This window comes from Nasonia vitripennis, chromosome 2 (assembly GCF_009193385.2).
Source record: "Nasonia vitripennis strain AsymCx chromosome 2, Nvit_psr_1.1, whole genome shotgun sequence".
Lineage (NCBI taxonomy): Eukaryota > Metazoa > Arthropoda > Insecta > Hymenoptera > Pteromalidae > Nasonia > Nasonia vitripennis.
The window spans coordinates 10,458,868-10,482,395 of NC_045758.1; the positions used below are offsets into that span (position 1 = coordinate 10,458,868).

General features: G+C 48.6%; 1 protein-coding gene across 1 annotated transcript in view; it reads left to right on the forward strand.

Moving 5' to 3' along the window:
- Positions 1 to 9: 9 nt before the first annotated feature.
- The window catches only part of LOC100123764 (cell wall protein DAN4), a 110,136-nt gene continuing 86,617 nt past the window's right edge, over positions 10 to 23,528 (forward strand). Inside the window, exon 1 of the mRNA XM_008214514.3 lies at positions 10 to 580. Within this exon, the coding sequence (XP_008212736.1) occupies positions 394 to 580 (187 nt within the window). The 5' untranslated portion in view covers positions 10 to 393. The remainder of the gene's footprint in view (positions 581 to 23,528) is intronic.

A 23,528-nucleotide genomic window follows, 5' to 3' on the forward strand; every position in this document is an offset into this window, starting at 1 on the left:
TGCCAGCACAGTAGTGCGGCATGAACACGAGGCAGGTACACATTATTTTCTATACTTACGCGCGCAGCCTCGCAGTGCAAAGTAAACAAGGCGCTTTGGCGGCTAGCCAAGCATCAGTGCAACGGTAAGAAGCTTCGAGTAATTGTCCATACTAACCTGAAAAAGTGTCGTCCTCTCGGTGCATCGAGTCGTTGTTGTTACACACGTCGGGAAAAGGAAATGACTGCGCGCTGACGAAAGACCGGTGCGGGATAGATCCAAAGTGCATTTCGTACGTTTGAACGGACTTGGCTGAATTTTCGCCCAACGAGACCCGCCTCTCGGATAATGTAATGTCAACGAGGGAGGCACGAGTAGCGCCCGGCTACTTGGAAGCAGCAGCAGTTGGACATTATGTTGACGAGGTTCCTGCTTATCGTCGTCCTGAGCTTGTTCGCGTCAAGCCTGCAGGTCTACAGCAGCAGCAGCAGCGATGAGGAGGCTGGGATCATCGAGGCAGCCGAGCTGGTGCTACTGGGATCGTCGTCGGCCAAGAGGGAGGACGTCGTCGTCGTCGGCGCTGGCAGCAACGATGCAACAGGTACTTTTTCCACACCGTTATAAGTATTATACGCGAGCCGTGCGTTGGGTTGCGCTGCCGATTGCAAAAATCACTTTCCGCCGAGCGCGTGAACGTATATTATATTCCTGACACGCCTAAATTCCCACGGAGAGCTATACACACACAGGTATCTAGCGCTGTGATGTGTGTAACTAGATTAGAGCCTCTATTATAGGTTAACGCACACAGGTGCGTTTTTACGGATGACTAGGCCGACTCTATTGCTGTACCAATGGGTTTTCGAATCCGCGGAAGTCAATGCGACCACTCCCCTGTGTATAACCGATGGTCGATTTGGCTGTCGGAAGTCGGCTCTCCGTTATTACATCGCTTCGCCGCTGTGTGTGACAAAGGGGAGTTCCTCTTTCGAGAGTGAGAGTCAGCGCGCGCTAATATAATACTCGCATTGTATCGTCATGCGTATGCGTTGGCTAGTTTTATCACGTACGCGCGGCCCGACGTCGTAGGAATGCCTAATAGTTCGCGCGAATGTCAACGAATCTCTCCGCCACTCATGTGTGTGTTTACGTCCTTATAGCATACAATTCCTCAGTAGTCCATCCTCGAAAATCACATCGGACTCGGCGCGTAATGCAACGACCGTGGCGGCGGAAAATAAGACACACAAAGAGTCGCGCTAGCTGCTGCAGCGCGGAAAAAGAGAAGGGAGTCTCTCTCCTAGCTGCAGAGCGCGAAATTGCAGCTGCTGCGCCTCGGTGAACGTCTGAACTCTACGGGCTCTACGGAGTCTCTAAGCAGCGGCGGCGCGTCGGTGAGCGGCCTTAACTCCATTGCTGCGTGCGAGCCGCCGCCGTTTCTTTCTTTCTCGCTACACCGAAGCGGCCCGGCGCTTTTACGATTTTTCATTTCCGCGCGCGAGAAACTGTTTCTCTCTCTCTCTCTCTCTCTCTCTCTCTCTCTCTCTCTCTCGCTCTCTCTCCTAAATGCATCCATTCGATCTTCGCGCCGTGGATTTTGCGTAATTCTGGGTTACTTTTTGCTCCTTCGCGGTGGGCGAAGCGCTCGATTGCGGTTTCTTCCTTATTCGAGAGAGCGACGCGCTTGCGCAAACAAAGCGTTATGTTATAAATGCATCTCGAGAGAGTACTGCGTATTCCCGCTTGGGTATTTAGTTATTTCAGGCGGAATGGCTCTTTTAATGCGGCTTTACGAGCCTCGAACGGGGATTGTATAGCGTGTTTGAACAGTCCCGCGGACGATTACCGCGGCGCACGTAAACCCGCATCCGCGCGAGCCGTGCTTTATACATCCTCAGCTCTCGCGCGCGCACGGCACCGAATTTTTCCGGCCGGCTCGCGCGTGAAAGTCCGGACGAGATCTGCGCATTAAATAGCCGCATCGCGTGCCTTTGTTTGTATCTACACTTCCATACGTGCATGCTCAGGCCATAACGCGCTCCTAATAGTGCGCCGGCCGGAAAATCATTTTATATATCACTCGACGCGCCGTATATCTCGGCATCGCCCCCGGCGGCTCTTCTCTCTCTCTCTCTCTCTCTCGAATATGCGCGCCGGGAATAGATTGAACCTTTCTCCGCTTATGGCGCGCGTTCGGTAATTTCGCGCGATGCGCTTCCGCGATGTGTGTGATACACACACACACATACACTGCACTCTCCTTTCTCAATGACCCGAATTTCCGGTGCTGTTGTTGTTTCTCGCGTCGTGCTGTATATGACACATACGGTGCTTGAGAGAGCGGATGACTGCTTTACGACCCGATGCTTGAGGGTTTTTATTGGTCGGCTTCTTTTTACGCGTAGGGCTCGTTAGCGCTTTTTTTTCTTATATAGTGTGTTTTACGCACGAGCGATTGCTCTGAGGTTTCCGGCAGCGGTGTGCGGGTTTTTGTCGAAACTCACAGGACGACGTTCGCGATGTTTTACCGCTTCATGGACGAGAAATTGTAAAAGCTAACGAGTACTTGTGTGAAGCGTATCAAATGAGATTATCCTTCAGAGCTTCGACGTTCGGCTGCGTCTGACCATGCCCGGCTGATATCTACTTGAACTTATACGTTTGACTCGTGTAAAATCACGCAGCGTGAAATGGACCTATACACGCATCCGCTATTCATTTTCGTGCGCGTTTGCGCAATTTTTTTTTAATAGTACAAGTAACACCGCTAAATTGAATTACCTCGTGTGCGTTTCAACATCGCGCGCGACTACGACAAAAAAAGAGACACTCGTGTGCGCTCGTTGCGCAAAAGCAAACGGCTGCATCGTCTGCGTTATTGTGTCCTCTCAACTGCGAGAGGCATACGACACTTAAAATTCGCCGTCCCTTTATTATACACATTGTCCGGCGAGCGTCGCGCGGCAGAAATTTGTTAACGACGGACCTTTTACACGCGCGCATTGTTCCGATTACATCTCTCTGCGTAGCCGGGAGCATATACCATTACCCCAGCTCGTCCTTATTCTTCAAAAATAATACCTCAAGAGTGTATGCGTACGCTCGAAGGACAGAGATACAAAAAAGAAGAGAAGACAGTGCGATCCGTCACCTTCGCTGCTGTTGCTTCGAAAAACGAGGAGCGCGACCGAGAGAGAAACCCGCGACTCATCCGCCGTAAATCCGAGTATATAACGTCGCGCTGCGCGAGGGACATCGCAGCGGCGACGACAAAAGCGCGCGTAGGACCTGGAAGAAAAAACAACTCTCGCGTAGTTGCTTTCTCCTAATGAGCGACAACGACGACGACGCGCGGCTTTGTTAGCGACGCGTATCCACGGAGAGGAGAGTATACTGTGTATAACAGTATATATATATAACAGTGTATAACGAGCTCGTGATAAAACGAGCGATGGAAATTTCGTGTAGAAAGGCGGAAATTGTCGTCGCCGGCGTTGCACAGAAAGAAAGAGAGGAGGACGTGCGTGTCCGCCGACGATCGCATAGTATATCCTACTATACACGATGTGCGTGCGCGGATTGCGGCTTTCCATTGATTTGTGTGCCAGCCCCGATGGCTTTCGAAAGCGGCAGAAAATTCTGGCAGAGCTATGTGGCTATATACTGCGTTACGTTATACAAAGTGGATTGTTAAAAGTCGAAGGTGTCGCGCGAGTAACACCCCGTAAAGAGCGCCGCTGGAATTTCCGACCGGCTATCTAAGTAGCCGTGCCTCTTTTAATTAACGAGCTTTGCAGCGAGTCTATGCGGACGTCATTAACCTATAAGAGTGTGTAGATGAACGACAGATTTTGGTCGAGGGGAAAATTGCTTTCCCACGAAATTTTGCTGCTGTTGTTGAACTGTTTTTCTCTTCTTCTTTCTCTCGTGGGATTTGAAAAATGCGCGCGTGCGAGGTATTTACGGAGAAATACCGCACTGTATGTGTGTATCTCGGAAAAATGAAGGTACAGAATCCAGCGTTAATAAGTTATTAGATCACACGCCGACGATGGACTCGTACAAACGTAAGGTTGTACAAAACAACAAGCGCAGCAGGCCGATATTGCGAAAACATTCGTCGAACATTTATTATTCTCCCGACTCGCACACACACACACACACACACACACATTTGCAACGCTTATGCGCATTTTACCCACGACGATGGCGGCATTACCTAATATTTTCCTCACAATGCTCGTCATCGTTACGATCGAAGATACACCGCGGGTCGAAACTATTTATTTTACCGTTCGCTGTTTAAAAAAAACGCACACAACAACTCTCGGGGCCCCTCGCGAGCAATAAGTACACTGCATGCCCCACATAAAGAAGTATTAAAATTTATTCCCCGGCGTAAAAAAAAGAAGTATACCCGATCATCGATCCGCAACAACCCAACGACGACCTGCGCAGAGAAAAAAAAGAACAGGAGAAACAGAGCAAACCGCTGCGCCGCCCGTGAATCCCGAGTTTCCGTTTAACAACCGGCCATATAATACAAAATAAATACGCCAAGAGAGAGATGCTCGCCGCGCGGCTCAATCTCTTAAACAATCATCAGGGTCGACGGGTATATGCCATAGCAGCAGCAGCAGCAGCAGCAGCTCCTTTATGGCAATACACGTATTACTTCATAGGCGCGCGAGCGCGCGCGTTACGCAGAAAGAAGGTCGCCGCATAGGTGCATCGCGCTCGACGATTTCAAGGCTTTCTCGCGCGCTTGCGCCTCTTCGTTCTTCGCTTATAAGACGCGCGGAGAAGAGTCGCGAGAGAGAGAGAGAGAGAGAGAGAGAGAGAGAGAGAGAGAGAGAGAGAGAGAGAGAGCGTTTAAACGTTATAAATACGGCGCTCTTGTTCGCGTCCTACGGGGAAAGACACCGACGACACGCGCAAGAAATGTAGAGTAAATAGTTGCAGCAACGGAAAATGCGCGTGGAATCGGTTGCAGCTCTCGAGAGCTAATTGTACGAAGCCGATGCGCCAAAGGAATTCCGAGCGCGAGCGCGTTACGCTTATTTTATGGAAGAGTAAATAAATCGCGTTGTTGTTTTCTTTCTTTCAAAAGGATGCATTTTTATGCCTTGGCTTTTTATATAATGCATCAGTGGCTTTTTTTGCGCTATCGCCGCAATTTCGTGCATGTTATTCGAGAAAATAAACGGAAAGGCTTTGCGAGGAGAGAACGCGAGCATGTGCTTGTGAGTAAGCAGAAGCGAGAGCAGTAAAGAAGTGGACATCCTTGTGGGCAAATTGCACAAGGACCTGCTAAAATAATAAAGTGTCTTCTTCTCTTGCGCGCTCTATACCGCGATGTGCGAGCGCCGCGCAGGTAAACGTTTTCGTCGTTCCGGAGTTAATTTTAGCGCTCGATTGTATGCTCTCAAACACAATAAAAGCAAGCTTTTAATGGATTTTTTTATTTGAAAAATCGGAACCAATAATAACAGCCGAAGCGAAAAATAACTTTCGGAAACCTTGTCTTCGACGCAACTAAGTGCTATTCGTATATAAACACACAGAAAAAGAAACTGCAGCCATTATATCTACAGAACTCGATCTAAAACTTTCTAGCCTACGCTGCAATTATACTTTTTAATCATCACCGCCGCCGCCGCCGCAGCGCTACAAAAACAAGTCGAGCCGCGCGCGGTAAACTTGAAAGTGCTTTTTGCGCTCGATAAACCATGCACACCGCCAAAAAATGTCTTAATTTACATCCCGCGGAGCCTCTCGCGCACGAAATCCATCAAACGGCAATTTCGCGTCACTCGCCTTGATTCACGCTTCCCACACAGCCCTCGATTAAACACGACCTTAAAGACAACACGCGGCCTGTACACAGCCCTCGTGAGAGAGATTATAATGCTCATTACGGCGCTGCTTGCTCGCGCAATTAAGGATGCATTACAGTCGCGTTGAGAGCAACCGGCCGCCGCGGCTGTAAAACATATAAGCCGCTCGTCGAATGGCCACTTGCCGTTTCTCTAGGCTCGTCCTTTACGGCCGCGAACCTTCAAAGTTTCATTATCGGCGCTCGCGCGCGAGGAACTTCGTGCTCGCGCTGCTCTCGTTGATGGGCCTGAAAGCTTTCCACGCGCGTATGGCACTTAAAAGGAGCGACTAGCCTCGTTTTGCCCTGCGGTCTCTCGTACGCGGCGGCGGTGCACTTTGTCGACGAGCGAGCTGATAGCACGCTTTTGTACTTTGTTATACGTGGCTAATAGAGAAACGTTCGTTGAATTAATTCCGACGTCGCGTGCATGTGCGTTGTAAAATTAATTCGCGTAAAAAGCGGCAAGCTATCTTGTCGCTCGCGGGACCGAATGTACGAAGGGGCCATAAAAACGCTATGCAAATGGAGAAATAAAGAATTTTATACGAGCTACGAGCAAATGCGAGCTAGCGCTGTAATTGTATTTCAGGTGTCATATAAATGCGCGAGACGACGACTTTTTTTACTTTTCCGTGAAACTACTCGCAAGCGCGACATGTAGACGTACGCAAATGCCGTCGTGTGGATAAACGTAAACCATATTTGTTTAGAGCGTCGTAGTGGACGTTAAAGATCGGGTCAGAGAATTCTCAGCGCTGCAGAGAAAAAGATGCTGTATTTCACGCCGGAAAACAATTCTCGCGCACCGGTGTCAGAATCTGTACTCTATACGTGCGTGTATTTTATTGCTTCATTGAAGCGGTTTAAGAGTTCGGGGTATTTCGCGCAGACTCAAGAAGAAATCTCTCTCGTGATGAATGAAAAATATTTAAAAAATCCTATACATCACATATATGACGTGTACGTACAGTTCTATTGTCTCTCATTAATGAATTCAACGGCGCGCTCGTCAGCTCATTTAATTCCGTGTACGCGGTCTGCTTGTATATAGAAGTCAAGAGAGCTCCAGCAACGGGGTGTGCATGTCTTGCCTTCCAGATTGGCTAGATTAAAATTACACTTATGATTTCGCTTAATTGTATTCGCTTTATATTAAATAAACTGCGCCTACTCCAGCGGGTGTACTTTCGCGTGGAATAAATTAAATATTTCCTAGAACACAACACACTCGCGCGCGGAGTGAAAATCTCGTAATTAAGCCTAGCTCTGCGAAAAACACACCTGGCATTCGCGAGCCGTGCAAGCTCCTCTCGAAAAATCAAAGAATAAAAGAGCGGGGGTAAACTCTCTCAGGCCTCTCTCACCTACACCTCGTTTCGCAAGTGCGCGCGTCGATCAATCATTTCGGCGAACGCGCGAGTGATTACAAGCCGTATACAGCCGGGCGTTGAAAGTGAAGTGTGTAAGTGCATGCGGCGGGGATCGTCGGTCGAAAGGGCCGCAGCGCGCGCCGCTGTGTAAAATGAATGAAAAGCGCGGCTCTCGCTCGCCGCAGAGAGAAAGAAAGATTAATTGGCGGCGGCGATTAAGGTTACCAGGCCTGTCTTGTAAGCGGCTCCCTTCGCTTTTTTCCGGCTAGCTCTTCCAGGAGAGCAAAAGGCTATAGCAGCCTCCCTCGCGCTCGTGGGTCACTGCGTTGGTAATAAGAGCGATCTTCTCGTCCAGTTTTTCTCTCGGAACTCTCTCGCTGGAAAAAGGAGGAGCGAAAGTCCAGCTGCGGGCCTAGGCGAGGGAAGCCATTCGTCAAGCGCGCGCGTTCGTAAAAAGCCGCACAGGATGCATTGCGCGACTTTTTTTCCAGGATATATCGCGACTGGTACCTATGACTTTCGCGTATGCGATGCATAATCGCGGCTTTTAAGTATCATCAGGCGCTTGTTTCTTGCGCGAGTTCGAGCGAGCGATCGAATTGCGTCTGATTCGCAGAGCACAGGACTATCAAGTTTATATTGCGCTGTTTTTCTCCCGATTGAAGGGCTGCGCGCGCGCATTATCGGATCTTATTGCCTTTATTTCCGTTTATTATGCCTTCCTGCGCCGTTGACGTGCATACGCGGCCGGAAAGGGGTGTGGATCGGCTGCTGCTGTGCAGCGGCAAAAAGTGGAAACGGGTCTGAAAATTAACGATCACCGCTGCATGCACTCGACGTTTATACCACGGTTTTTCAATTTATTACCGCGGATTCATCGCGAATACTTCGATTTAATTATATAACTCCTCTGCGAAACTCTCCGCGAACACGTACGCGTCAATAAAAGAGGATACCGATTCTACATCTCGGTGCGCAGTGTATCGCGCGATATGCGATTTCTCCGAAGCGATCCCTAACTACAAATGCGCTCGATCCATAGCTCGCTGCATCCTCCGGCGCATTATTTCCTTCCCCCGAGAGCGAGCGAGCATCGCTGCGGGAAAAAAGTCGAAACAACGCTCGGAACACGAGCTGGAACCCATGATCCCTCGTATTCCTCCGATGATGTGTCGGCACGTGTATGATAGCCTGAGCCCGTCCATACGCGTATAATACCACAGCAGTCGGCATCGCTCGCGCGCATTGCTGTAACAAGTCGCTGCGCGTATCTCATAAGGCGAATCTCCGTACAGTCCGTGGGCCCATGCTATACACCTACTATATAGCGCAGGCTCGTCCGCGAGTATCTTATTAATGATCGCTGGGCGTAACGGGCCGAGCGTGTGCTGCCGCGGCTCAGCTCTCGCTGCAAGTAATGAGGATGTCTGTAAATGACGTTTCCTCTCTTTCTGTCCGTGTGTCTGTGCGAGCCGCTTCTCTCTGCGCTGCCTAGCCACGGAAATTAGAAAGTTTTTCCCCACTGCAGAGCCTCCTCCCTCTCCTTCTTTACGGTGTATACAGCTCGTCGTGTGGTGTGGGTACGTCGTCCGCCAGTCAGTTCTTCTCCCCCCTCTCTCTCTCTCTCTCTCTCTCTCTCTCTCTCTCTCTCTCTCTCTCTCTCGGCTTTTTATTGTTTCCCTGGCTCGTTTTAGTCATGCCATTGTGCATAACTTAACAATGTGCAATTTCGGTCGTCTCGCGGTCGACTCGCTCGCGTCTGCTGCCTCTACATTGCTCTGCCGAGAGGACGTGTCGAGAGGTGTCTCGCCGCACCATCCCCTCGAACTTGCATATTGTATAAGCAGGATTCGAGTGTTGTGACTCGCTGAGTCGTTTAATTTTGACGCGCGCGCGAGCCACAGACGGTTGACCAATTTTTCTTTTCTTTTCGACAATAGCTGCGGCATGACGCTTCTTCTTCGAGAGCGACTGAAAAATGAAATTAATTGAATTACGAAAATTCGCTTGAGCAATTAGGCGCGTGTGTATGTTGAAAGCGCTTTTTGAAATCGAAGAAAAAAGCTGCTGCAGCGTTTTGTTCTACAGCTCTGCCGTTGAATTTTTCTCGAATCAATTTTACGAGATCGGTTCATATAAGTCCTGAATTTATTACGCCGGACTATTAAAATAAAATTAATGTCGTAACGCGCGCGCGTGTCGAACAATAAGAGTATAGATACACACGGACAGGCTCTATATAATGGACTTAATCGATATTTTATATAATTCGATGTGGGGGGCAATTACTGCGTGGAACTAAACAAAACACACTCCGATAGGATACATAAAAATGCTAATTGGAAAACGCAGAATCAAAAGAATTCCGCTCCGGTTACATGATCGCCTACAGCTATCTTCGATCCATTCCCACAAGCGCATACCTCGCTCGCGCACGCGCACAGTAGCGGCATCATAACATCGACTTTAAAAGGCCATTTCTCTCGCGAATCGATCGTTCTTTTTTTTAAATCTTCTGCGCAAATTCTCTGAATTATCGTCGGCCGGAGAGAAGAAGAACGAGCGCATTTAAATACCTATACTCTCTCGCGTTAATTTAAATACGCGGGGCGATCGCTCATTCAAATGAACGAAATAATTATTCAAATAGCGACGGCGCATTTGCATGCGCTCTCAAAAGCAACGAAAGCAAAGCGAGAGAAGAAAAAAGCCTCTCTCTCCCGCGAGATCTTAAATAAAGAATACATACGCGAGATACGATCCGCACGCGCGCGTCTTACTCTGCAGAATTTTTCGCAACCACGGCTCTGCGCGCTGCACACACACACGCATATATAATAAATACATACATTTATCCGATGGGATTCAATGGGGCGTCGATAAAAACGTTTGACGCGCGCCGCATCGATAATCTTGATATTACGTTCGATTTAATAACACACGCTCCCGCGATTTCAATTGTCTGCGTGTGTATAGCTATACATACACAAGCTGGGCTCAGAATATCGGGCTGCGCGATCGACAAGCTGCTCGACTGTATGGAGGAATATTCTCATGATCGTATGTGTGTGTGTGTGTGTGTGTGTGTGTGTACGAGGGAACTGCTGGACAGACGAGGAGATGAGTACTGTGCCTAATGGACGTTATTGCTAAACTCTGTATGTATATTTATTCAGCGCAGGATTTCATCAAGCTCGCAGTCCGAATTTCGCGAAGGCGGTTCAGCTATCTGTGACTAATGACCGAGCATAACTCACATTGAGAGCTCAATTATCGCGGATTATCGCTTTTCGCACGAATATTAACCAATTAACCTCGGGATAGAAGTTCGAGATAAGAGAGAGATATTCAGTGGGTATAAACGCGCACCCACGCGCAATTATTGCAAGATTGCGCCACTAAAATCTTTCGCACACTCGCAAACGCGCGGCGCACAATATCAAAGATATATATTCAGGTATAAATTGTCATTCATCAGACACCTCGCATCTCACCCGCATGTAATCTTGTTCGTTTAGAAAAGCCCAATTAAAATCCAACTGCTCGAAACGATCAAGCAGTTCGGCATATCGCTGCGTGCGGTACACACGTGCCGATAAGAGCCACACCTCCGCGTAAATCCCTCCCGTAAGCGAGCGCGCGGGGTATAATCAGTCCCCACCAATCAAGGCCCTCTTATCAGTCGTTCGAAACAGCAGCAGCAGCAGCAGCACGAGATGAATTTCTCGGGAGGCTTTTCGCTGGGGTCATTAGCGCACACGCGTAGTTGTCCACGGCCCACGTACACACGTATACGCTCATCTCCCGATGCGCTATCACAAGTCCAATTACCAAACACGAGTGGGAGAGTCCCGCGACGATTACATCGGTACACGAGAGAGGCCTGCAACAACAACGCCGGCGACTTCTATTCGCGGGAGGAAGAAAGCTGCGCTTGTTAAATCCTAGGGTCATGGGTTATGTGTCTATCCGAGCGCGATTTTCTCTCCGCGTCGTCCGGCCAACGCCGGGGAGCACGAGAGTGCATCTGCTGTATGTATATAAGAAGAAACACGAGGCCTTATCCAATCTCCAGTCACGAGAGAGAAAGAGGAAGGAGGTGCTATCCAAATAGAAGCCATATAGCGAGCGACGACCAGGTGAGTAGCGCCGATGGCCTCTGCACCCCGCTCGCGCGCGCGGAAGAAAGTTTAAAGTTTAAAGCACACTTGCGAGCCTCTCGCACACTTGCCTCTACACAGCTTGCTTGCGGAGAAAGTGATTACGTGCGCGCATCACCGCCGCGTCGTACAATTCGCTCTTCTCGTGATCCGAGATTCGATCTGCACATACAGCTGCCTGCCGCCTCTCTCCATATGTGTATATATTGTTTATAGCACGTATAAACCGATTCCGCCTTTCAATCAGATTTATCTGCTATTATTTATTGTCGGACGCCGCGGCGTGAGCTATTATGCATAGCGAAACCGATCCTCTCTCTCTCTCTCTCTCTCTCTCTCTCTCTCTCTCTCTCTCTCTCTCTCTCTCTCTCTCTCTAACGGAGAAATTTCGCGCGGCGGTGCACCTTGCATGTTCGCGGCGCTTCACGTTACGTCTACGGGGTATAAATTTGGTCCATTGTCTGTAAGCGCGCATAAACGCTCCGCCGAGATTCTTTTCGCCGGGGAATGATGCGCACACGCGAGAACTGGCGCGAAAATTCGCGCATCGTCATGTAGCCGCGGTAAATTTCGCGCATCGTCATGTAGCCGCGGTAAATTTCGCGCGTTTAATTAGCCCGAGAACGGTTTATGTTCGTTCGAGGCTATTTTCACGTAACGACACGCGAGATTATATTACTATGCGCATCGCATATCTGCGGTTAGATGAGATTAGAACAATGTGCACGCTGCGGCTGATGGGAATTCCGTATCTACGGTCATTTAGGCTTGATGCGAATTGTGATGAGCACTTACCTTCGGATATGTTTAATCCAGTCTTTTTCCACCCGATATGATGTGATATTTCACGCTGTGTGTTATTCGGCAACTTTACATAACGGCGAGTCGGTTAATTACTTTTTCGAAATTGCGAACACGGGGGGACGCGAGTTGCACAATTTCGTCGGTCAATGAGAACACTCGCGCGAGCAGGCGACCCGAGATAATATTAATATTTAGGAGTGTGCTAAACTCTTTACTGCCGGGATGAAGAATGTTCCCAGAGAGAAAGAGATAGGCATTAGAGCGCATTTTAGAGGTTCCCCCCGAAAAAACGGAAATTGCCGCGCGCAGGTTTCCCAGAAGCTCATGATCGTCGGGCAATATTTCATTTTCCCTGTGTACACTCTCTGCCTCTTCTAAACGAGTCCTCGAGAGGCGAAAAAGGACGAGACATTATATAATTTTACGGCCGAAAGTGCAGAGAGCGCAGCTGCCTCTGACACGCGGTTTTAGCAAAATCAAGCTATTATATTATAGAGTCGTCGTAAAGTTATTCAACTGTAAAGCGCGCGAGCGGAGGAATTAATGCTGCATTTAAAGAGCACGACGAATGCGCGCGGCCTGATACTGGGGGGAAAATGGAAAATTCAATGCTCCATTAAAAAGAAAGCCGCGTGGCATTAAGGTCTGTCTCTCTTTCTCTGAGAACTTGGTTTACGGTATCGGTGTCAAACGTAGAGCAATTATTACTATTGCCGATGGCCGTTAATTAAGTTTTATCGTCTGCATCGCCGTCGTGTATAAATATTTATGTAATTGTGATTCCAAGCAGGATATTAACGTTATTCGAGCTAATGATCGTAAAAGTACTTTCAATAGTAAAGCTAAAATCAACGCGGTTTCCCAACGATAAAACACGCGGCTCTGCTGCAGAAAGAATGAGATACTCCTCTCGATAAAAAGCTCGAGTGCACCGCCGACACAACTGGTCTATCGGGAATAAATCAATTCTAAAATAATAAGAAAGCTGACCGCCGCACAAGTACAAGAGGGAGAGAAAAAGGACGAGCAATCAACGAGTGCACTCTGCAATGCATAACCAACTCCGTACCTCCTTCTCTCTCTGGACGTATCGGCAAAAAGGTCTGCCGAGAAATCCCCCCTGACAGAGTCTTCCTTCTCTCAGCGACTCCATTTTCATATGGTCAGAAATATCTTGATCTCGATGGCTAGCCGTGTCCGCGCATCATAGAGAATAAGAGAAAAAGCCCGCGACGAGATTGACAACGTCGAGCATTACAATCATTGCATCCGCGCCCCTGATGCATCGTGCGCAGAAAATAAAAACTCGCACAAAGAAGACGGCTCTAAACGCGCCCAGCACGCAGCTGAGCAGAGTTACTACTTTTTGCAGGTGCAAGGCCTCTCCCTCGCTTGCAGTATACATATACACTAGATACACAGCAGCACGAACCTCGTGAGAGAGACTACATAGGCTATCTTGGGAATCTCGAGCGGAGGAAGAGCGCGCGGCGAGCAAAAAATGCGCGAGTCGCGAGAGGGGAACACAGCGCCGTGTCTATTCCGCCGCGAGGTGTATCGTGATAATGCCCTTAGCCGGAGCAGCGAGTGGAATTGCCTTTTTAGAGCCGTTTCCCGCCGACGCGCGTAAAAAGCGCCAGTGGATATAATATGGCAGCCGAGAGAGAGAGAGAGAGAGAGAGAGAGAGAGAGAGAGAGAGAGAGAGAGAGGCGGAGTCCAGGTAATCGCGAGAGAGATCCTAATCGATGGGCATGATAATTAATAAGATGTGGAATTTGATTAAATAGAAGTGTTTTTCCTGCCTGCCTGCCAGCAGGATTCTCTGCCGCAATAATGAGCTTCCACTTACAGCTCTGGGAAATGGGGCTTGAACCATCGCAGAGTAGAATTGCTTCGCGCGCGGATGCTTGCAATATTATAATACCGAGAGCTGTACATAGAGGCTATTGTTGATGGATTATTGATATTTATTTATGAAATTTGTTCCCTTGGCACGTTTCGTATTGGAGAATATTGTTGTTGTTGTTGGGGCAGTCGATACAATACCCTCGCGCGCAGCTATTTGTAACGAGATGAATGGAGATCCTGTGCGCAGCTAGGCTGGGAAGGAAGCGGAGATGCATTTTTCAATAGAGCCGCGAGTTTTTAGCTCGCGATCTTGCTCTCTGTGCCGCTGTGTTGTAGCTAGCGCAACGGATGATTAAATGGCTCTCATTGTTTGATTGTATCGGGCGCCGATCGCTCGATAACTGCTTATACCCCGCGCGCATATGATTTATTGGCTTTTTCGAGTATGAATTTCTGCGCGCGGATTATTTGTATACGTCCAATGCGATTTTTTAGAAATCCTTCACGCCGTTCGCCCTCCGGCGATGTATCTCGGGTTGCGAACGAATAAGTAGCAAAACCTTTTTTATTCGCTTTCCCATCGAATTATAATAACAAAAGAACGAGAGATAAATCTTCTAATTATAATAAAAACGTTCTTCCCGAACAATCGCAGCTTATCTCCCCCCCACGTACATACAGCAAAGGATCTTACAATTAAGTTTCCTCTCGCCCGTCCAGTTCCGAGAGCTATTCCCAAGCGGAATCTGCTTTCCGCGCGCGACGCTTGTTCGCGCGCGCATATACGGCAGCCGCTCGCGCTGCTCCGTGCAGGAATCTAGCCTTAATGAGTAAAATTGAAGCCGTTTGGCTCGATGCCACGCCGCGATCCCAGCGCCTCGGGCAACGGTGTCGTCGCGGCGGCAAATAAAACGTTTTCCAGAGAGAGAGAGAGAGAGAGAGAGAGAGAGAGAGAGAGAGAGAGAGAGAGAGAGAGAGAGAGAGAGAGAGAGAGAGAGAGAGAGAGAGAGAGAGAGAGAGAGAGAGAGAGAGAGAGAGAGAGAGAGAGAGAGAGAGAGAGAGAGAGAGAGAGAGAGAGAGAGAAAGAGAGAGAGAGAGAGAGAGAGAGAAAAGAAAAGTCGCCTGGCGACGATGCCCCGGTTATACGGACTTCTTCTTGGTCGGGCTTTTTTACTTCTCCCCCCTGTGTACACGGAGCCTCGTGCGCCACGGGGGAACGTCTGCACGCTATATAGGTATACTGTACGGCATTGTTTATCTCGAATCGAGAGAAGCAGTCTTTCTCAGGATTGGAGAGAGAAAAAGGCTTTTGAAAGAGCGCTGCGCTCTTTTTTCTACGGCGCTTCGGAGCTGATAATTAACTGTCACTGAGACTTCCTTTTGCGTTCAAGTGCGAATGCGAGTGCGGAGAAGCTTATTTTTTTCTCTGTAATTTGTGGGAAATCGTGGCCAAGGACTTTAACCGTTATATTCTCCGAGTGTGTTTGACTTTCTTCGGCTGCGTTATCGCGTGCGTTGAGCAATCACGGATAATTTTCGGTAATTCCGTTCAATCTCTTCCTACCCCTTTTTTCGGAATTATCATTGTGCGGTAGAATACGTGCGCGTCCGAAACGCAATGATCAGACGTAGCAATGAACTTTCGGTTGTGCGTACTCGGAACTTTTTGTTTTCCGTCGTAAAGCGCGTCAGAGTCTCATTGGCTGCACATTTTTTGGTCGCCGGCAATTTTCTTTTCTAACAAGATCGGGAACGGCTCTTTCTGCGCAGAGTCGAGTCGTATTAGAATTTGATGGTTTCACGGCCCATTTGATGCGTTAACAAAGGCGTTGCGTACGATTTTTCTCGTAACAGTTGCTGCGCCGCGTATTTTCGACAAGCTCGCAGTGTTATTTGGCCGTCGCACCGACCGACCCTGACCATATTGTACCTATACATCGAAGCACAAAGGGCCCACTGTGTGGCAACAGTATATCTCCTCTATTGATGTGTGACTGTCGATCATCGGCTTTTTAATTAGAAAAGCTTCTGCAGATCGAGTCGTCGATAAACCGACGTGTATAGCACGAACTGCGCGCAGCTCTTACATACGATGGGAAATCACTCTGTGTAGCGAAAGCCGATGCAAATTAGAACGATGATGGACGTCCAAACGTCCGTAACTGCGTCACTTATACACATCGCGCAACAGTCGACGTTCGTGAGAGAAGAGGTCAACGTATTCGGTAAACACCTCGACGCGACTATCGGTCAGTCCCACTCGGATCGGGATCTGCAGCCGACCGCAGGAATGCGCAGTTACCGCATACAGCCGTACATATCGCGCAGTTGTTCTCCTTGCGTATAATATCGCCGCCGTGTGCAACAGGTGTAACCGCGAGGGCATCGTATTATGTGCTCCACCTTCGCCCGCGAGACACACGCATGCATCGGGATCACACAGCCGCACGGCACTCGAACTGGTTTTCACGCGTGGCCCGGTCCGCGCGTGCAGTCGTGCGATATACCGCAACAAACCTTGACACTGACACTTCTCTCAAGGTCCTGCGTCCAGTTTGCGGAGAAAAAAGATCCGCCTTGCCATATAGCGGTATATGTGCGCGGGCACGAGGAATCAGACGTGTGAGTGTAATACAGTCGTATAAGGAAACAGTTTTGGACTGGCCTCTCTGAGCTCTCTTCCACCGCTTGATTTGTTCGGCTCTCTACAAGCTTCTGACTAGCAGCGATAGGTGGCGCATTCGCACTTTTCTATAACCCTCGCTTATTTTGCGTCCCGAAGCCTATAAATATAGAGCAGTGCCCTTTTGAGTGTACTGCTTCAGCCGCTCATGCTGTAACTGCACCTGTGTTAGCCATGTATCCTCCAGAAATCTATGATAAAGCCGGTGAAATTTTGAAAAATGCTGCGATGCAGCTCTTCCCGAGAGTGCGGCGCGTGGCTGGTTATACATAGAAAGCTAGAGGGAATTGTTGTAAACGCCGCGTATTCTATATAAATTGTTATGCAAGACAGCTCGTACTGCACACATATACAATAAGGATACGTGTAACATTGTCTGCGGCGGCGTGTTTTCGCCTCACCTTCCGCAAATAATTCAATGTATCCATTATACAGCCCCTCCGCACTTGATGTTTCGAGAGCTAAAATGGGAAATCCACGCGAGTCGCTGTAAACAACAACGGGCAACAAGCTCAAGCGAGACTATGTTTGAAATTCAGCGTTACATTACAAAACACGGAGAGTCGCTCTCTCGGGAGAGGCTTTCTCTGCCCGGTCACGTCGCCGCATCTCGCTATGGGTATGCAAGAAATCAAAAATCCAGCAAACACGACAATGATCCCACGGTTAGCGGCGAGAAATCATCGTAATACGTTCCGGCCGGGGAAAGAAAGAGTCCGACATAGGAAGCGAGAGCTCAATGGAGAATAGTCCTCTCTTATACGCCCTAGGAAAATAAGCGACGCGCTACACGGGAGCTCGTTACCGCGAGAAAGACAATCTCGCTGTGTATACCTATATATAACACACAATCTGGCCGCTCTCGTCATGGGGGATTATAAGGAAACGCTGCTGCTGCGGCTCTCCTCTATATAAATATATCTGCACAGAGAGAGAGAGAGAGAGAGAGAGAGAGAGAGAGAGAGAGAGAGAGAGAGAGACCACGAGAGAGTCTAGAACTACTAGTCGCGATATCTCAACGGCGGCAACCGCCTCCTCCTCCTCCTCCTTCTTCTTCTTCTTTCGCCGCTAGCGCGATTTATTGGCCTTTAGAAAGGAGGCGAGGAGCATCTAGCCTCTCGATTCTTACGTCCGCGAAAGAAAAGGAGGGAGAGAGCAACGAGACGCGAAGAAACGCCTCGCAATTAAGTGCGCGCTGTAGAGGACTCGCGGAAAACGATGAGTCCTTATAAAAGGCTATTTTTGGACGCGCCGAGAGTCGAGGCTTGCCTTTCTTTGGCGAGAGAGACGCCACTACCACTATGCTGCCCGTTGCGCCGTTTGTTTCTGTCTCTGCGAGCGCCTGAATGGAATATGTATCATGTGACAAGGGTCTCTCTCTCTCTCTCTCTCTCTCTCTCTCTCTCTCTCTCTTTCTCGCAGAGGAGTTTTTTGCCTTTTTTATGCTCAAGAGGAAGAGAGGCTATTGTGCAAGTTGGCTTTGATATCGAACGAGGCTCGCGCTCGAATCTGAATTGTTCGTTACTTTTACGACGCGAATTACCGCCGCGGGAGAGATCAATAAAGTTAACGACTCGAGCGATAAAAAACCCGCCGCAGATATAATTGCCCTATAATTGATATCGTAAAATTATTTCGCACTTTGCATCTTTCTTATAAAACGGTCCGCCAATAACTCGCCTCTCTCGAAATTCGAAAACATCGGCTACGGGGAAAATTGGCGCATTACACGCGCGCGGGGCTAATGCGGACTCGCGCCCGGGCGCCGAATGGAATTATACCCAACTTCGTCGGTTGCTTGCACAGTGTGCTAAAGCCGCCGAGCAGAAGTTGCGACACGGCGAATTGCAAGATTATTGTAATGGCTCCCGCCGAAGCGCGAGTAGTAGCCGCAGCTAGAGCTCTTTTTTCCGTCGGGTTTTCGGCAGCTGCTCGGTATATTCATCGGCAGAGTTTTGCAAGGATGATTGGACAATTTCGCGCCTTTTGCCAGCGATTATAAGAACGCACCGATCAGTCGAAGAGGAAAAAGCGCCGCTGCTGGATTCGCTGATTCCGCGCGCGCGCGAGAAACTCTCGTAACGATTATGCCCGGCGTGGAATTCTTCTGAAATTAAGGCTAAACGAGGTATTAAAGTATCATCTTTATTCGCACCGCGAGAGGAAAGTTGTTATTAGAGGAATTGCTCCGCGCAGACGCACACACACATACGTTATTATTGCGGATTATTATAATCAGTCATAGTTGGCGCGCTGAGCCGTAAGTAATTTGAAGAATAGCTAGTGTCATCCGAGCTGACAGACGGCAATTTTTCACCGGTTTTTGCGCCCATCGATTTCGCAACCTTCACCTATAAATTCATCACTTTCATAAGTTGTAGGAGAGAGAATGATTGGCCCCGAGAGTCGGCTCTGCTCTATAGATGCTGTTCCAGAACCGTAAAAACTTGATGCATGTGCCTCTTTCTTCTAAATAAATAATAACACGTAATGGAACTCCGAAATGGGCAAGTGTAAATTTCAACTCGCACCTCGCGGTTGCGCGCGCGCTCTCTGTGAAAAACGCGGCGTGAGTAACGTCGTCGTTTAAATTCTACGCCGGCTATAAATTTTATTTCTATTTATCACCTTGTATCTCATCTCGGCGAAACGCTTTATAATGCAATGGAGGAGAACTAGTTTTTCGAACCGCCTCATTGTCTCGTCGTTATCCTTGATGTATTTTCTAATTTCAGTCGCATCCATTTCGGTTCTGAAAAGTTCTTAAAATGTATCCTTGAGAAAAAGAGACATCTCGTATACGAGCCATCAATCGCCAGACACTCTGCGGATGAGCAAATCTAAGTAGGTACAGAATACTCTGGACACTGGCCTGAAGCTATATGTAAAATCTAAGACCGAAATCGCTGTTCGTATAGACTCGAAGAAAAAAGTGGAACGTTTGTCCATCATGACTCGGCTCATAAAAGAGACTTCATTATAATTAATTTCGCACCTTTTTTCTCTCAACTCAATTATGAAACTCGCTCTCCAGCGCGACTTGGAAACTCACGCTTAGAAAAACCCAGGATGCTCAAAAACTGTTCGACTTACTTCTCGAATTGATTAATCGTCGCGCTTGCTCGAGACCAGTAATAATCACACGCGTGAAAAAAGTAGTCCAGCTGCAGTGACAAACTCTTCGAGTTTTCTCTCCCGCATGAATGATGAGAACACCCACCGAAAATTGAAAAAAGAAAAGGCTCCAGTGATTCATTGAGGGCAGTAGTAGCACACACAGGATAGCTGTCCTAACCAACTCGCGCGCGGCAGTTTGTCGGTGTTGGCTCACGCTCGTTATACGCTCTCTGTACTTATGTAATAAAAACTTTTTGAGAGAGCCGGGCGAGCGCGCAAGCGCAGCTCTAATTTATTGGCTATTATTATTATCAAAATTAGCCGCGCGATTACTTAACGCCACCATATACTTCATCTAATTCGGTTCGAATTCTCCGAGCAAACAGGCATTAACACGTATGCTTTCGCGCAGCCCGATCAATCGCGGTGTATAATCTGATTGGGCAGAATCAGCATTTCTCACAAGCGAGTGAAAATCGAGATTCCAGTAGTCGCGGGGTTGCACACGGAGCGCGGGTTCTCCTGTTACCGGCGGTTCACGGCACACACATCGCGCATAAACTCGGAAGACGAGCCCTGCACCCACACGCGTGCATGTGGCTGTATAGGTATCGCGATCTTTAGCGGCGCGCCAACTTTGGATCTCGGTCAGCTGGATTGTTGTGGCTGCGGGGGCAGCAGTGAGTACAGAGAGATAGAGAAAGAGAGAAAGTCTCGAGGCATTGCCGCATGCGTTCTCACGGCCGCTTGCAATTATTAACGAGCGTTCGCGCGCGCGAGCGCTGTGTGCCGCCCTCTCTTTTCTTTCTTCGACTCGCTCTCGGCGTATATATAAACGGCTCTCTCTGTACGCTAGTTATCTCTGTGTATAGGCACATACACATAAGCTTCGGGCTGGTATTTTTTCTCCCTCGAGAAGGAGGCGGTGGAGGTTTTATATTTTCGACTGTGTTAAGCTCTCACGACTCGGTGTGTATCGGCAATTAAAAATATCGGTAATACACAACAGGGCTGCACTATATTGTTGCCGAAAAGTTTCACTCGGCGAGAACTCGAGCTTAATTGCAAGGCCTCCGCGGATTCCTCGGGCCTCTAATAACATACACGGGTTATGCGGATTTGCCTTTTATCGCTGCTCGCCATTCCTCTCGCTCTGTGCATGTGCGTTTTTATCGCTCGTTAAAGGAGGATCTGTTGTGTAAGGCGCGCACGGCGAGAGACGAAAATGGATAAGGAGTTCGGTATATTTTCGGACAAATTTAGCTCTCTGTGTGCTGCAACTGCGAAGTCGAGAGATGCACGAGGGAGAGGTGTAATTTTTCAGGCTTTCCTTATGGCTCGCTTTAATTAGGCGGTGCTGGTGTTTCTTTTGTCTTCGAGAACGGCTTTTCCGAGATGATAAATTCGAAAACGTTCTGCGCTCCCAAAGAGGTACACGATGATTGTTACTCGAGCGAGCTAATTATACAGTCAGATGTGCCCTGTTGCTCAATAATAGGCATCTCTCTCTCTCTCTCTCTCTCTCTCTCTCTCTCTCTCTCTTTCTCCTAACGTTATCGTCATTTATTTTATTATGCGAAACTGCGTTTGAACTCTAGATAATATGCGTAACAGCCGGCTAACAAATTTGACTCTACCTATACCAACCAATAGCTTTACACTTGTCATCTACTCATCCGTTCAAACGTCAATCAAGCTGATCGACGACCATCGGACAGTTACATTATTTTTTTTTCTTCTCTCGTCCGCATCTCTCCACCGGGAGACGTATCTCCAATTGCCGTCGATGATTAATAGTCCACTCGATGTATTAGAGTATCCAGTATAACGCGGGCGTATATATATTCGTACTCGCGAGAGAATCGATCTCGAGCATAATCGTATCACGAGCCATCGAACGCGTGCTTCAATTTAACTACTCTAGGAACGACCGCGCGAGTGTGTGTGTATACTCACGCGATGATTAATAAACGCGTCGAACAGTCGAGTCGTTCTTCTCTCTCTCTCTCTCTCTCTTTCTCGAGTCCATATCGTGTACCATAATACTTACACGAATTGTGTAATGAACGCGTCTCTTACACGCTTGCAAATTACATTAGGGGGAAAAAGTTCATGCGTCATTCGGTCAGCTAAATTCCGACCATGTGGCAGGTGAAAACGTACACCTATGATGATACAGCGACGGGGAGTTAGAAGAAGCGAGTGAGAGGATTGAAAATTGAATTTTCCATGCCTGCGCGCGCTCAGCAGCGCTTTTCCACACACATACACACACACACACACACAAGTGACATTGCCCAACGCGTCTCATTGTTTTTCCTCTACTCCTTTTATAGCCGGCTTGCGCCGCGCTTCCCTTTGTTCTCCTCTCCGGCACATTAACACAGATTGCCCTCTCCGTAATGGCAGCTGCAACAATTAGAAAAATTTATACAACGTTTCCACCGATGACGAGAGACGATTCTGCAGTTAGTTAACTTTAATTGTATTCCGTATAAATTAAATCGGTCTATTTCTGCTGCGCTACTCGCTCGCGATCCCGATAGATCTCTCGTTCGCCGTAACTCATTAGCGTGTAACGCTGCAGCAGCGTATCGGAAAGCTGATGACGAACGACGGCAATTAAAGCCCTCCTCTCGCTCTCTCTGCTGCGACGTGTGTCTTCCCTTTCATTAAATTTTCTGCACACGCACGGTTATTATGCTGCGAGTCTCTGAGGAAAAAAAAGCGCGAAAGCCATAGTATCAACGGTCCACAATTAAAGTTTCACTCGCGCGGCGTAGAGACTTTACTGCGGCGAGAACTATTACTAGCCTTTTGCAGCCCCCTCTCGTCGACGGCAACACCTGAGCCGTGCAATTTACGCATCAAGCATGATTTTGATTTAAAATCCCAGCGAGAGAGGAGGAGGAGGCCGCCGCACATACCAGCGCGTCTCGACGGCGGCGGCGGCTATTTCATAAATTACCAAATTGCCGCGATAGCCATCGCCGCTCGCTGTACGCACAGGCGAAGGGCTTGTAATTACGGGATTGACGTGAGCCTAGCCGTATAGGCCAAGTACGAAAGTAAATTATTGCGGCGCGGGGGGAGTATAAGCGTCCGATGTTTGCCTTTGTCTAGTGCGGAAAGAAGCGCTTAGGAGAGACGGCCGCGGAGAATTCACGTCACGTCGTAGCGCGCGCTAAAGCGTCTCCCCGTAAAGATTATATACGTCTTTGATTTTTCCAAGGCCTACACGCCCGATGAGGAGGAGGAGGAGGATTTTCGCTCGTCCGCGAGATGTTTTTTGCGGGTTCGCTCTCGTCATTTTTTGTTTCCTCGCTCCACTGTACGGGGGCGTCTTTACGATTGTTCGGAGATGGCCGCGAGAGATAATTAGATTCGGAGACGAGATCGCGGCGGAGGGAGAGTGAGTCATCGATGAGACGCTCGTTTTGTTCGTTTCTTGTGTACATCGATCGTGATTTTCCAATTTTTTTCTCCATCATGGAAATTCGTCAAATTCGTTATCGGAATATAATAATATGCCCCGCTATATCTTCGTCAGCGTCGCGCGCATTCCAAGACGTCCGGCTGCTTAAGTAATTTTCCCATTTAGCCGAGCGTTTACGCAAATCAAGCCGCGACGTGGTCGTTATAAAATTACCAAATTTTTTTCACCTTGCAGCCGCGCGCGCTCGCGCGC